The sequence below is a fragment of the Gadus chalcogrammus genome, chromosome 4 (genome assembly GCF_026213295.1).
Source record: "Gadus chalcogrammus isolate NIFS_2021 chromosome 4, NIFS_Gcha_1.0, whole genome shotgun sequence".
NCBI lineage: Eukaryota > Metazoa > Chordata > Actinopteri > Gadiformes > Gadidae > Gadus > Gadus chalcogrammus.
Genome location: NC_079415.1, coordinates 16534194 through 16548840, shown reverse-complemented (window position 1 = coordinate 16548840; position 14647 = coordinate 16534194). Strand labels below are relative to the sequence as shown.

The following is a 14647-nucleotide window of genomic DNA, read 5'->3' as shown; positions in this document are numbered from 1 at the left end:
ATTCTAAGCTAATCAGGGCACTCTCTTTCTCAAAGCTTCTCAGAGCAGATAGAGAAGAATCAGATATTAGATAGACTAGATAGATTTAAGTATGATATCTTTTAAGTGTGTTACTAAGTGTGTCTTTGGTGTGCTAAATTAGGCAGGCCTTATTCACCTGGGGGGGGGGGGTGGACTGGTTAGCTAGTGATAAGTTACAAGATCCAGGGCCAGCATTGACCAACCTTGTCTCCATCCTCGCCTGGGGGTCCGGGTGGTCCACCGGGGCCGGGCAGACCCACGGGACCCTGGATACCATCTCTACCAGCGGGTCCTTGAGGGCCTTTCTCTCCCTGAAACAAGAGGTTGAGACGACAGCATGTAGACATGTACACACAAACAGCACCCAGCACAAAACACAGGTCGTCAACCAAAGGGTTCCTTACCGGTCCACCCTTCTCTCCGGAGGGCCCTGGGGGGCCCTGGTGTCCGGGACGCCCGGTGGGGCCTGGGGGTCCAGCGGGGCCGGCGGGGCCGCGCTCACCAGGAGAACCCTGATGGAGCAACAGGTATAAATGTGATGTTAAGGCAATGCGATGTGATGCATGTAGTGTGAAGGGATGTTATAGAATGGGATGGGATGAAACATAATTGGATGTGATCTAATAGAATGTGACGTGATGAACCGTAGTGGGATGCAATGTGGTGTCATGTTATGTCATGTGATTATGCAACTGATAGTGCTATTGAAAAATGGGATGTGATGTAACGTAGTTCAACGTAATGTAATGAGAAGTAATGCAATGGAATGCAATGCAATGGTAATCCAAGGTAATAATGACTTCATAGGGTTGTGTAAGGCGAGCTAAATGTACAGACCTAAATGGATCCAGCCGGTGTTATGTAAGCTCACGGTGCATATTATCTTGTTATGTAACAGTCCTGGTGGTGTAGGTGGTGGTGGTGGTGGAAAACATGCCGGGTACACCAGTCGTGGGAAGGCAATGGGAGGTGAGAAAAGGAGCGAGAAGATGAGATTGAAGAGAATGAGTGGAGGAGAGGAGGAGGGGAGGGGAGGAGGGGAGAGGAGGAGGGGAGGGGGAGGGGGATGGGAGAGGAGGAGCGGGTGGGAGGAGGGAAGGAGAGGAGAGGAAAGGAGGGGAGGAGGGTAAGGGAGAGGAGAGGCTGGGAGGAGAGGAGGGTAGAGTGGAGCACAGAAAGGAGAGGAGAAGTGAGGAGAGGAAAGGAGTAGAGGTGAGGAGTTGAAGGTGAGAGGAGGGGATTGATTGTGGATTGATGGAGGTTCAGTGGGGGGGTACTCACAGCGGGGCCAGGTGGTCCAGGTGGTCCTTCACTGCCTTTCAAGCCATGAGCACCCTGCAGGGAGAGACACAGAGAGAGAGGGGGAGAGAGTCATAGAGAGAGAAAGGGAGAGTGAGAGAGAGAGGAAAAAAAACATTGCATTACACACTGGCAACTTGGCTACAGTACAAGCGGAGATGATTTGCTGTTGTTACTACCATTATTAATGCCTCTACAAACACCTATACATCACAATTGTCAGTTGCATTGTGTAGTGTGCACAGGTACAACTTACCTTTTAATGAAATGCCACTTTCTATTGAAATACAGTGATTTGACCCTATTTGAAAACGATTTCAGAGAGGTCTCTCAGATAAATTCGGGTTGTTAAGTGGTTAAGAGCAGGGGACAGAGGCCTTGAGACCTGACCAACGCTGAAGTAGCAGTTGTCGTATCATTTTCTGCAGAGTTATTACTTGAGGGGACGCTTATGTTTGAGCAGGAGACTTTTGAGTCCTGCAGTCCGTAGGAGATCAAACAATGAGCAAAGGTCTGGGGAAATGTTAATGACTGAAGCAGGGGGTGGGGTGGGGGGTCATGTCAGGGACTGACAAATGAGTGGTGAGATAATGAGTGTGAAGTCAAGCCAAGAGTGAGCTGGACGGACACTGAGAGAAGCGCAGTCGAAACCCCTGTTTCATCTGATCAATACAGGACTTCTGATGCGTCTTGAGGTGGGCTTCAAGATAATCGTACCTAAAGCGCAGTTTCCTTCCCGTCACCTACAATGTCAGTTTCAGCTTGAATTCAACTTTTTTTGCAGGTAAATGCTGACCAGAAAGTATTCACTTCCTGGTCACCTCTGAGCCTGCTCTGAATAGGATAAAGCTCGCAGACGCCTCAGACAATTTCATAAGCAAGGTTGCGTGTCGGAGTAGGGAGAGGAGTGCTCACCACGGGACCGGGTAGACCTCTGTCTCCGGAGAACCCTCTGAGACCAGGAGGACCGTCTTTACCAGCGGGGCCGGCGGGACCTGGATCCCCCTGTAGAGCAGAACCGCGCCACGTTCAATACTGAAAGACGACTGCTGCTAGCACACCATTATAAACGATACATGTTCATATCTTTCAGGGTGAGCTGTATTGTGCTCCAGTAACATCGCTATGCTGGAGCAGAGGACCAGTTGAGGTTTTACGGACCTTTGCTCCTTCTTTGCCAGCTGATCCGGGCAGACCCTGCTCACCAGGTGGGCCTGGGGGTCCGGGATGGCCACGATCTCCCATTGGCCCGGTCTCACCTGTCGGGCCCTAAAGAGTGAGAGAAACAGTGTAATGAGTCAACAACACAAAACGTGACAACAAATCCTCAGTACATTCTCAACTAAAGGATCAAACAAACAAAAAAGAGAGAATAGTTAATAATAAATACATATCAAGATCAAATCGATTATCATGATAACAAACGAAGAGAAGGAAAGTGTTGGCAGATTATAGAGCACAACTCGTGATCAAATAAAAAGGAACATTTCTCTACATGGTAGATGAATGTCTCAATATTATACAGCAGAGGAAGGGTAGGCTAGGTGTTGGGTGTGAGTGTGTGTGTGTGTGTGTGTGTGTGTGTGTGTGTGTGTGTGTGTGTGTGTGTGTGTGTGTGTGTGTGCCCACGCGTGGGTGGCCAGCTAGTCATGCTGGCTGCTTACAGCCGCGTTTCACCACCAATGTTCTCGATTAACCATTAGCAAAGTGCCAATGGTTTGCAAAGTGCTAATGGCACAAATGGGAGAAATAGCTGGTGCATTCATAGTAGATGAACGCACCCTTGAAAATATCAGGGAATAAACAAAAACGCCATCACTATACAAGTCAGGCCGCACGGGATAAGACTGATGGTAAACATAAACTTACACACACACTTAGTATTGCGATAGGGCAACCATATATACTGCAGTTTAATAGTCAGCAGCGTCGGCAGCGCCTTCTGCATACAGACATAATCGCAATTTATATTGAAGACAACATTGTGTTCTTAGCGGCTCTCAAATTGATCATTGAGAAGAATACAAATGAGTGTTTATCCAGCGCGCCTTTCTACAACCGCACACAATAAAACGACGATAAAACATCGATAAAATCAGTTATGCTGCGGTTGCACTGCGCGGTATCAAAAACAAACGTTGGGGGGGTGGCTCGGCGCTGCCTCGTGGGTCAATGAGCAGGAGGAGTGGACCGTGACATTGGAGAAACAAACAGCAAAACACCAGGGTTTTGTTGTTTGTGGTGGTGGGCGGTGTGGTTCTAAATGATTAGCTTGATTCGTTACCTGGGGGCCAACCACGCCGGGGGGCCCTGGAGGGCCGGTCTTGCCTTGGAAACCCTGTGGATGAAACACAAGGATGGATTTAGACGCTACAAGAGGCGTTGCACAGTTTCAAACAGAGTCGTATGATGATAATCTATTTTTTAATTAAAGTCTGACAAATGTTTGCACTCACAGTCTCTCCTCTCTGCCCAGGGTGACCGGGCAGGCCGTCCTTTCCAGCTGGGCCCTGGCAGAAATAAAGAGATGTTTGGTCAGAATAAGGTGGATATTGCTGTACCGGTTCACACATAGTGGTGTGTAGGCTGGACAGATACAGTTATAAGACTGTACAGCACAGCAAAATGGCCAACAATCTGCTATACAAGTTATTCTCACAGGGGGGCCCTTTGGTCCTGGGAATCCAGTTGGTCCTTGAGGTCCAGGGAGACCCTGAAATAATGAACAGATGATAGGATGAATTATTAATAATAATAATAATAATAATAATAATACATTTAATTTAGAGGCGCCTTTCAAGACACCCAAGGTCACCTTACAGAGCATATAGTCATCATAAATAAAAGACATTGTGGAAAAAAATAAAAAAAAATAAAAAAAATAAAAATAAATAAACATAAAAAATAAAAAATAAATAAAACAAAAACAAGACAAAACAAAACAAACAAACAATCAGAACAGTGATCAGTTAGACGTTGTGTGCGAGTTTGAACAGGTGAGTTTTGAGTTGTGACTTAAAGGTTGTAATGGTGTCTGACTGTTTTATGTGTGGGGGGAGGGAGTTCCAGAGCCTGGGTGCTGAACAGCTGAATGACCGGGCAGGCACCCATTGCAGTGAGTTGTGATGTGGGGATACATAGTAGTCCAGCAGAGGTTGAGCGGAGGGAGCGGGAGGGAGTGTATTCTTGGAGGAGGTCGCAGAGGTAACTGGGGGCTAGGTTGTGGAGAGCTTTGTAGGTGAGGAGTAGGGTTTTGTATTGGATGCGGTAGTGTACTGGGAGCCAGTGAAGTTGGATGAGGAATTAGTATTTGCATGAATTATTTCTACTTTATCACCCTTGCTGGAGTGGCAATGATGGATATTTCAATTATTGGATCACTTGCTACTATGAAATAAAAAAAGAGTATTGAAAGATGATCAGTGAAAGAGATGAATCAGTTGTGGGGTAAAATAATGATAATACAATAATAAAAATGGGCTCACCCTCTCTCCCAGAGGTCCTGGAGGTCCATCACTTCCAGAGTTTCCCTGAAGAGAAAACCAACCAAATGAACAATGGATTAAACAAGTCCTCACCCGATAGACTGTGGCCTCATTTCCTGTAAACCAATACAAAGCTTCAGATGACGAAGCGCTGTGGGGACAGGGACACGGCGTCCTACCTTGGGTCCAGCCTTTCCAGTGGGTCCCCTGGGCCCTCGCTCTCCACGCGGTCCCTACGCGGAAATCAAATGGAGGTGTAACGTTTTAATGAGTTCTCAACGTTGAAATGAGTCCTGACGCTCAGTTGCCATGGAAAACTGGATAAGGACTGGTTTGCGACAGGGTAACTTACGGTCGGGCCTCTCTGTCCTCTAGGGCCAGATTTCCCAGCGGTTCCCTGCGGAAGACAACAATATACACTTGAATCACTGCCATGGTCTGCCACGCTATACAATGATGCATGAGTCCCAGACACAGGGGAAAACGCACAGCGGTACCCTTCAAACAGAAAGAGAACGCCACTTAGATATGCACAGGAGGATAAATAAAGTTAAGGGGCATAAATAACACAGCATCAATCCTTTACCCTTGTCTGGTGTCTGACTAGACCACACTTTAGTTGCTTTTTGTTTGTCACAATAATGATATTTTGTAAGCCTTGCTCCACTCTCTGTCGTAATCCATTGTGCTTAGAAGCAGCTTAACAGTCCATTCCTCACTTTCATTACTCAAAGACACCACAAAGGGATCAACCGTCAGGATAGAATGGAAACTTCTACTTTAAAATTAGAGTGAGGGTGGTGAAATGAAAGAAATGCGACACATTTAATCCATGGTTGGTAATTGGATTCAGCGTTGCCTTAAAAAGCGATTGTGGCTGCGTCTAACACAGACAGATTCCTCTGTCTCCTACACCACGCCATGCGGCCCTACATCATCCATCTTTGATGGCAAAACTACAGAGAGACAGGCTGATTCTTTCTGGTACGTACCCTGGTTCCCTTCTCTCCATTGGCTCCGGGGAACCCTTGGAATCCCTGAGACCCCTGTTGGACACAAACAAAACAAACAGTCACACCCTCCGTTTTCTTTCAGCCTTATACGACTACTAGAAGTGAGATCAAAGCAGTCTGTGGGATATGAAGCAGCAGCTCATGGTAATGTGAGATGCTAAGAAGCTAAAAGGCTAACACCTAATAATCATACATAAATCTTCTAGTCCATCATACAACATATGAACTGTTCCTAAGTCAATGAGGTGGATGGTACTAAATAAATAATGAAACAAATTATCTTGAAGGGTAAAATATCAACAATACTTCCCCATCCACAATCTTTATAGAGCAACAGTTTATCGTAGAATTACAGGATATAAAATAGATCGTGTTTAACTATACGGTGCGACATGTCGAAAAACAGAAATGTTTTTCAGGGAGAACAGATTGGTCGGTACCTTTGGTCCTTGTCTGCCTGGATAACCTGGAAGACCAGGTACTCCCAGTTTACCCTGTGGAACGAATAAAACACATTGTATTATCACACTACATCAATCATATTCATTTTCTCCCCATAGGTCCAGCCTCTGTAGTAGTAAAAGAATCGTCCCACATTTTATTGTAATTGGTTTGCTGGTGCAATCTATATGGTGCTGGTTATGCTGTCTGTGATACAATAATCACATATCCAGCACAGTATGGGGGAGGGCTTGTCCCACTTCGAGCTGATTTTAAAAGAGACCCCACACAGGAGGAATTACATTTGAAGCTTTCTCAGTTCCTCTGCCATACATACAGTGTGTACAACATGAGTACTATTGATGTAATGCACAGGTCCATGGGGCTTGTATATCGGAATGCATCATGGGATATTTTTTGCCAATACTCCGCCATATTGAGAGGGCACGAGAGAGTTGTAATGATGGAAAATCCTAATCAATGTAAATGTACTGTAACCTAAGCTAATGAAAACGTTGTTTTGCCACGTCTCGCATGAGAAATGCTGCGGTGGTATCAAACACAACAACGCCCCCCCCTCAAGACGACAAATCATTTGTACTAGCCGCATACACATATTCAGCTGTATTAAGGTGAGGTATCCCACTTATCACGCTATCCACTCTAAAGAGACCGTCCGTGGTGCGTACCTTTTCACCGTTGGGTCCTAGGGGTCCAGAATCTCCGGGCAGACCCGAGCGTCCCTTGGGGCCCTCAGGACCGTCTTCTCCGCGAGGTCCGGCTGGCCCGAGCTCTCCCTGTGGGGTAAACAGCGGAGTGTTGACCGGAGGTTAGTCTGCTGCTTCAGTACACTAAGAACACCCTGAGGTTTAATGCATTGAGCCGGAGGGCCGATCAGCCATCACACGGTGGACTGGTGAGCAATGGCCTCCCAACGCCAGAATAGATCAAAGTTTACAGCCAAGAACAAAATAATGAATAAAGATAACGTGATGCATCCAATGTCATATTTTATTCATAGAAATGATGCAGGATGCAGCGCATCGTAAAGTATACGATTTGGTGAAAGGTTTTTTAATCTGTCATATTAATAATTAATCATGCAGTCATTTGGAAATGTATGGATTTGAATATGATGTGTTCCGTGTCTGTCCTAGATAGCAGCCCGAGCACCTGGTGTGTACCCCCAGCCCCCGCCCAAGATATGCCCAGTATTAACACTGCATACAGAGCGACTAGCAGGCTAAAACCACAGAATACAAAGTTGTGCTGACACTCAGTCAATGTAATAGAGACCCAGTGATGTGCAAAAGCTATTCACACAAATACACGCACACACACAGGCACATACGCACAAACACACACACACACACACACACACACACACACACACACACACACACACACACACACACACATACACACACACACACACACACACACACACACGCACACACACACACACACACACACACAAACACACACACACCAATGTTCCCTTAAGTACACATAAAAGCACATCAAACAAACTGTACTTGACTCTAGTCAGCACCGCGGTACACGTGCACATAGTTCACAAGCGCGCACCCTGTTGCAAAACAGGGCATTTTCAATTCTGCTCCACGCTGAGAGTCTCCTCTGGGCTCAGGAGGACTCTTCAAATCTCTGGCTTTCATCAGTGTTTGATGCGCCTCCAGAGGAACCCGCGCCCCCACAGACGTCTCCCGAGTTTTCAGAGACACAAACCCCAACCCAGCGACATACAGCCTGCTTATTTATTGGGTGGGGGGGTTAGGTGGTGAAGGCCTTGTTTTTCACTGCTAAAATATGTTTCAAGTGTTTTTTTGATTGGATAATGCCTTTGGATTCACAAAGTCACGGGTTTAAACTGTACACACCAGTTGAGGGGCAGCATGTGGCTAATGACGTAGAACGGGTTTACTGCTGGTAATGGATGGTGAAGGTTGCTAGTTCGATCCCCGGCTCCTCCTAGCTGCGTGTCGAAGGTGTCACTGAGCAAAATACCTCACCCTAACTGCTCCTGATGAGCTGGCTGTTGCCATGCATGGATGACGTAGGTGTGTGAATGTGTGTGTGGATGGGAGAATGCTAGAATATATTGCAGTGTGCTGTGAATGAATGCATTCCATTCACCATTTACAATTGAGACAGTGGGAGGTGACATCCTGTTGTTGTAGTTTGGTTATTGCTTTCCATTCCACATTATGACTGACGGCCATGAGTGTTCGATGTGTTCCGACTAGATTGGATTATGTAAGATGCAATTGAATGGAGTTGCCATCATTTAGCTCCACTCAGATATATTACTCTCTCTGTGATTCGGTCGCTTATCCTTTTCCATGTTTGGTGACTTGAACCAATCAAGGGTAACCGCCCAGCGCATTCAGTTTTCTCCCCTCAATTTCCCGGCACAGCCCAGCTGTTGCGCTTGACCAGAGAGCGTCAAATGAAATACTAACGGGGTCTTACCCTGTCACCCTTGATACCCATATCTCCCTTGAAGCCCGGGAATCCATCCTCGCCCTGCGAACAAGGAAGACGGAGAGAAAAGACAAGAGGGAAGAGCGGGGAGGGGGAGAGATGTAATGAAGTGGAAAAAGATGAGAGAGTAGATGTTCAAAAATGATCTGTCTCTTCAGTTTCACAGACACACACGCACACAGATACAATCACGCACACACACACACACACACACACTCAAATAGACACATACACACATGCACAAACACGCGCAGACACACGCTCGCATAAGAGGAGGAGGATATGATGTGTCTCGAGATTTCCTGTTGCCAAGCAACCCTTGATCTCCGGTCTCCGGTCTCCAGACCGGCATCAATCATCAAGGCTGTCAGGGGCTACAACAATGGAAGGCCATCGCGACTGTCATCGCCGTGAACACGCTTCGGAGCCAGCCTCGTTGCTGTCTTCCTCTTCCTGGGTTAATTAGCGGCCGTGTAATCCATCACTTGAAGCTGCCTGCACTTATATACCAAAGACAAAAAAAACTTGAAGCGCAAATTATCACTCTCTCTTTCTCACCTTCTCTCCCTTCCCTCCCTTTAGACCACGAACACCGTCGGCCCCCTGTAAGGAAAACACACACAAACACACACACACAAACATAAACATAAGTTACTTATGCAAGATACATTATCTTCGTTGTATGTTGACCATTTGAAGGTACGATCATTCCTAAACAATGCTATTTAAAAGGGATAAACCCTTCACTCAAAGTTTTTTCTCTCCTGTTCTTTGACGGGAGGACCTCTCAAGCACCTTACTGTTCCATCTAAGTGTCGTTATACGTCCCAAATCTAACATCTGTTGGCTTGACCTTCAAAGGTGCTTTGTTACTTGATTCCAAGTTGTGGTTTCATTTGATCATACTCAATTAGAGCTTTCTGTTGAGGGACCATGCGGTCGATTGGGAATCAACTCACCTTCACACCGCGGGGCCCAGGATAACCAATGGGCCCTTGAGGGCCGGATGGCCCCTAGACAGAGAGAGAGAGAGAGAGAGAGAGAGAGAGAAAATGTGGAGTGAGGGATGTTTCTCAGGCACACAAATGCAACATAGAACAAGTGACACAAAAATATCAAAAAAACGAATAAAAATGTATCGGATCTATGAAGTACGAAAAATAAAGAATACAGCGATAACTGCAAACACTACAACTCACCAAGTGTCCCTTCTCTCCATTCGGTCCTTCTTTGCCAGGGTGACCCTATGAATTATTAAGAGGGAACATAATCACATCTCATATCCCGATAATTAAAACCATAAATACCACACTGCATGCTCGCCATTACCAAGGGCCCCATCTCCTCGTACAACAATTGGATGATGTTTCAAACAGAGAAGGAAAAGACAAGGCCATTGGAACAGGAGCCTAATAAGAAGAGCCTTTTCCAATTCCATCTCATTTAGGGTTCTTCATTAACCGCAACACTATTATGGGGGCCCTGCAAGCTATTAGTAGGCTGTTAAAAGTCACTGGGGGAGAGAGAGAGAGAGAGAGAGAGAGAGAGAGAGAGAGAGAGAGAGAGAGAGAGAGAGAGAGAGAGAGAGAGAGAGAGAGAGAGAGAGAGAGAGAGAGAGAGAGAGGATTTGGGTGAAAAGAGAGGAATACATCATTGCAATAGTGACTGATTACGATTTATTGCCACTGAAATGATAAAACACACAGAAATGGAGGAGGGAGAAATTGGCATAGATAAGGTTAAGAGTTTTTAAACTTTATATCTTAATGGAATACAAAAGCAGTGTGTATCTAAATGGAATACATAAGCAAGGGGATCTCAATATAATCACTACTGCAACCAGAATGATGTGCCATTCACAGCCTCAGGACCAGTTCATCATTCACAGCCTGTCTCACATCCTGGCACCTACTTCCATCTACGGCTCACCTGTCATCAGCAAGGGTGTGTGTGTGTGTGTGTGTGTGTGTGTGTGTGTGTGTGTAGGTGTGTGTGTGTGTGTCTGCTTGTGTGTGTGCGTGTGTGTGTGTGTGTGTGTGTGTGTGTGTGTGTTTGTACATGTATGTGTGAGTATGAGTGGGTGTTTGCTTGTGTTTGTGTGTGTGTGTGCGTGTGCGTGTGCGTGTGCGTGTGTGTGTGTGTGTGTGTGTGTGTTTGTTTGTGTGTGTGTGCCTTAGAGGGGCTATGTGCATGTGTGTGTAGGTGCAAATGTATGCAGGTTGACTTGGCAGGCTTGAACAATTGCATTGAGTTCTTCAGAGGGGTAAAACTTACCGGGGGTCCATCGGCTCCGGACATTCCTGGCAGACCTGGTTTTCCTAAAGGACCCTGGGAGGTAGAAGGAACACACAGATTTTAGAGAAACATCTATCTTTATTTGTTACAGTTTATAGAAAAGTTGCAATACAAAAATATTGTTTAAAAAAAATACGGTTGGCAACCATATTGCAATTATTTTGTACATTTGTACATATATATAAATATGTATAGAAAGTTATATATATATATATATATATATATATATATATATATATATAGACACATGATCATAATCTAATAGACACATAATGTAATAGACACAGTACATGATGACATTAAACCTTTCCTTCTGTTTTCTCAGTGAAGGCATTTTGATAATGGATCATGAACGCTCACCTTCTCTCCTGGGGGCCCGATGGCTCCCTGGGGCCCTGCGAGTCCCTGTATGGAGAGGAAACAGTGAATCAGTGGCTGATTGATTAATCCTGGCGGTGGACTGGGGGCATTGAAGGGTTTATCAGATGCAAACGAGGGGGAGAGCAGGTGAGTACAGACCTGAGCTCCGGGGTTGCCTTGCTGTCCGTTGGGGCCGGGCTCTCCTTGAGGTCCCTGGCGAGAGCGGAGTAGAGTTAAACCTGCACTATGTCACGTGGCTACTGCAGCTATTAACTCCATCATAAACATACTTCGACAAGAACGTTTCTTGAAAGTAAAAAATCCACATGTCAATCTATGCAACATGTGGTCGGGCTTAGCTCAGGAGGTAGAGCAGTTGTCTTGAAATCGAAAGGTTGTTAGTTCAATCCCCAGCTCCTCTTAGCTGATGTGTCCCTGAGCAAGACACTTAACCCTAACTGCTCCAGACGAACTGGCTGTCGCCATGCATGGTTGACTCTGCCGTCGGTGTGTCAATGTCTGTAATAACCGATGTAAGTCTCTTTGGATAAAAGCGTTTGCTAAATGCCCTAATTGCAATATCCATATTTTATTTCCTTTTCCCCCCCGACCCCAAAACCATGTAATAAAAGTCTTTAGCGATGCATCTCTTTCCACTCAAGGTCACTAATAGGAAAACATATGTATTGCAGATTTAATATCATTATACTTAGGTAGGAAAGTGGTCAACAATAAGCGTCTTTTTATTATAGAGTAATAATTGTAGTGACGGATGGGTCCTCAAATCAACGGATCTCTAGAGCTATCAGGGCAGAGTGCTGATCTCATGGCCAAGGTCAAAGGTCATTCAATCAAAGGGTAGCTGTACTTTGCTCCATCAGCACCACACACACAAACACACACACACACACACACACACACACACACACACACACACACACACACACACACACACACACACACACACACACACACACACACACACACACACACACACACACACACACACACACACACACACGTGCACAACCCCCCTCACACACTCTCGACCGTTCCGCTCCCCTAATGAAGGAAACTGCTGAAGCCAACACTCACAACGCCCTGCCTCTCACATAATTGACAATCAATTATGTTTTGTGGAGTTGTGAACGGCTCAGGGTAGACGTGGATTGAGTGTTTCTCTCCTTATTCGGAGCGCTCCCAGCAGAAGGCCCACACTCCGCTGTTCTTTCATTACAGGCCCACCCCTCCCAAAGATGGACTCGGAAGAGTGCAGTGCAGCGGCAGTTTGCAGCGCCCGACTTCTGAAATGGGTCTCAGGGCAGCCATTCTATTCTTCATTAGGCGGTATGTCCCTCTCTAAATACACCAGTTGTGTGTGGGTGTTAGTGGGGCATTGTGTGTGTAGTGTGTGGGGGTGTGTGTGTTGGGGGGTGCCTGCGCTTAGTGTGCCTAGGGATTGTGTGCGTGTGGTAGATTGGGAAGTGTGCTATCTATCCGTTTTATCTAGAGCCCCTGTGCGAGAGTTGTACGGTTTTGTGTGCAATACAACACTTTGCAAAGTCATTTCCGAACTCCACTCACAATGTTTCCTTTGGGTCCTGGGTGGCCATCCATACCGGTGACACCCTAGAAGCCGGGGAGACACAAACAAAAATACACAGAACACCAACAGCGATGAGAAGATACACAAAGTAGTACAAGCACAGGAGGAATTACGAATTAACAGGAATTAAGTTAGATCTTGCTCGATCGTAACCGCTTAATGGGATTCTCGAAGCGTGTGCGAGCGCGGCATACGGCATTCAGCAAGAGATTCTCAGTACAACATCGTACCAACGTTAGGTGGAGATCATTTGCAGTTCATGTGGTAGACGGGCTCATCCCTGAGGTAGTTAGGGTCTCTGATGGGTATCTTGCTAGCTGAGTGACGATTGGCGAACGACAACACCAGATGGTCTATCCAAACCAAGCGTTGATTGAGTGATTGAGTAATTATTGTAGATTCTTTCCTCCCAATATTGAGCCCAGGTAGTATGTTAAAATACATTGCATGATTGCTTTCACAAATGTAAAGACGAGAACCAAATTAACACTAAAGCATTGACATACATATTGCTGATACAACAGAAAGCAATCACAGTGTGGACCTTCATTGCATAAAGCTCAGATTACAAAATCCCTGTGATGTTTTGTGCTGATTTCTAGGGGTTTTATTAGAGGTTGTTAGGAGACCGCACACTTGTGCTCTCCCTATTCACAACAGTAATGAATGAATGAAACAATGTGCGTGCGTGTGAGATTAAAATAAGATTGCACAGGGACTCACAGGTGGTCCAGGGGGGCCTTGGGGTCCCTTGGGTCCCAGCAAACCGCGGGGTCCCTGTGAGAAGGAGAGAAAACGGGTTGACTGTGCTGTGAAAGGCCATCGGAAGCATTTGCTGAATACAAAACACATCCTGCATCATGATGCTTTACAAGTTTACGCCTACGAAGGACCTTATCTGCCAGATGAGCCCACGATTAATATCTTACATGAACACAAATCTAGTGGGAGAGCATCAATTGCCATTCTGTTAATGCTGCGCTTATCAAACAGTGCTTTGAATTCCATCGCTGTGCCTCATTGAGACAGCAACTAAAAGCCAACCAGTAGAGCACCGCCTGCTGGTCAGAGCATGCCACTGCAGTTAGGATTCAGCTTGCAGGGATCGTTGATTTGTGTCTTGGGGTGTATAGCCATAACCCTGTCGTCAGCCCTTAAACAATCAGCCTTAACCAAAGTTCCTCTAACACAGCTCTTTTTCAGACAGGGAATAACAGCCTCCATTTTCTCACAGAGTCTGAGCCGGACCTTTCTAGAATGACATCATCATGGAGAACAAATTCCCATATATTCTATTTTTGATGCAGAAAAATATATACAAAGAGAAATATACTGGCTTCTTGACAAATACTGGTGGCCTTGCGGTCATTTATACTTCAGCTCTGTTGGCGCCAGTGTACATTTCTACATACAGATGAATATGGTCACTTACAGATTCACCGGGGAGTCCTCGTGGCCCGATCTCTCCGTCGTCTCCCTGGGAAACAGAGAAGCCACTATATGTCAGGAAGTGAGGCAGAACCAGGAAGTAGATGGCAACAGAGTAGTACGGATCAATGGAAAGATGAAATGACGGAAGCACCACAGAGCAGGATAAAATATTATCTATTGTCTAATAAAGAAGG

At 45.9% G+C, this 14647-nt stretch overlaps 1 protein-coding gene across 2 annotated transcripts in view; it reads right to left on the bottom strand.

Annotated features, from left to right (window-relative positions):
• Positions 1 to 14647, bottom strand: part of col5a1 (procollagen, type V, alpha 1) — a 71199-nt gene that overhangs the window by 13780 nt on the left and 42772 nt on the right. For both annotated transcript variants that reach the window (XM_056589252.1, XM_056589253.1), the window contains exons 20-43: positions 14455 to 14499; positions 13746 to 13799; positions 13001 to 13045; positions 11576 to 11629; positions 11417 to 11461; positions 11036 to 11089; positions 9961 to 10005; positions 9721 to 9774; positions 9320 to 9364; positions 8750 to 8803; positions 6949 to 7056; positions 6259 to 6312; positions 5798 to 5851; positions 5158 to 5202; positions 4985 to 5038; positions 4806 to 4850; positions 3980 to 4033; positions 3777 to 3830; positions 3605 to 3658; positions 2482 to 2589; positions 2236 to 2325; positions 1303 to 1356; positions 426 to 533; positions 225 to 332 (exon numbers count right to left, since the gene is read on the bottom strand). In XM_056589252.1, the coding sequence (XP_056445227.1) occupies positions 225 to 332; positions 426 to 533; positions 1303 to 1356; positions 2236 to 2325; positions 2482 to 2589; positions 3605 to 3658; positions 3777 to 3830; positions 3980 to 4033; positions 4806 to 4850; positions 4985 to 5038; positions 5158 to 5202; positions 5798 to 5851; positions 6259 to 6312; positions 6949 to 7056; positions 8750 to 8803; positions 9320 to 9364; positions 9721 to 9774; positions 9961 to 10005; positions 11036 to 11089; positions 11417 to 11461; positions 11576 to 11629; positions 13001 to 13045; positions 13746 to 13799; positions 14455 to 14499 (1485 nt within the window). The remainder of the gene's footprint in view (positions 1 to 224; positions 333 to 425; positions 534 to 1302; positions 1357 to 2235; positions 2326 to 2481; positions 2590 to 3604; positions 3659 to 3776; positions 3831 to 3979; positions 4034 to 4805; positions 4851 to 4984; positions 5039 to 5157; positions 5203 to 5797; positions 5852 to 6258; positions 6313 to 6948; positions 7057 to 8749; positions 8804 to 9319; positions 9365 to 9720; positions 9775 to 9960; positions 10006 to 11035; positions 11090 to 11416; positions 11462 to 11575; positions 11630 to 13000; positions 13046 to 13745; positions 13800 to 14454; positions 14500 to 14647) is intronic.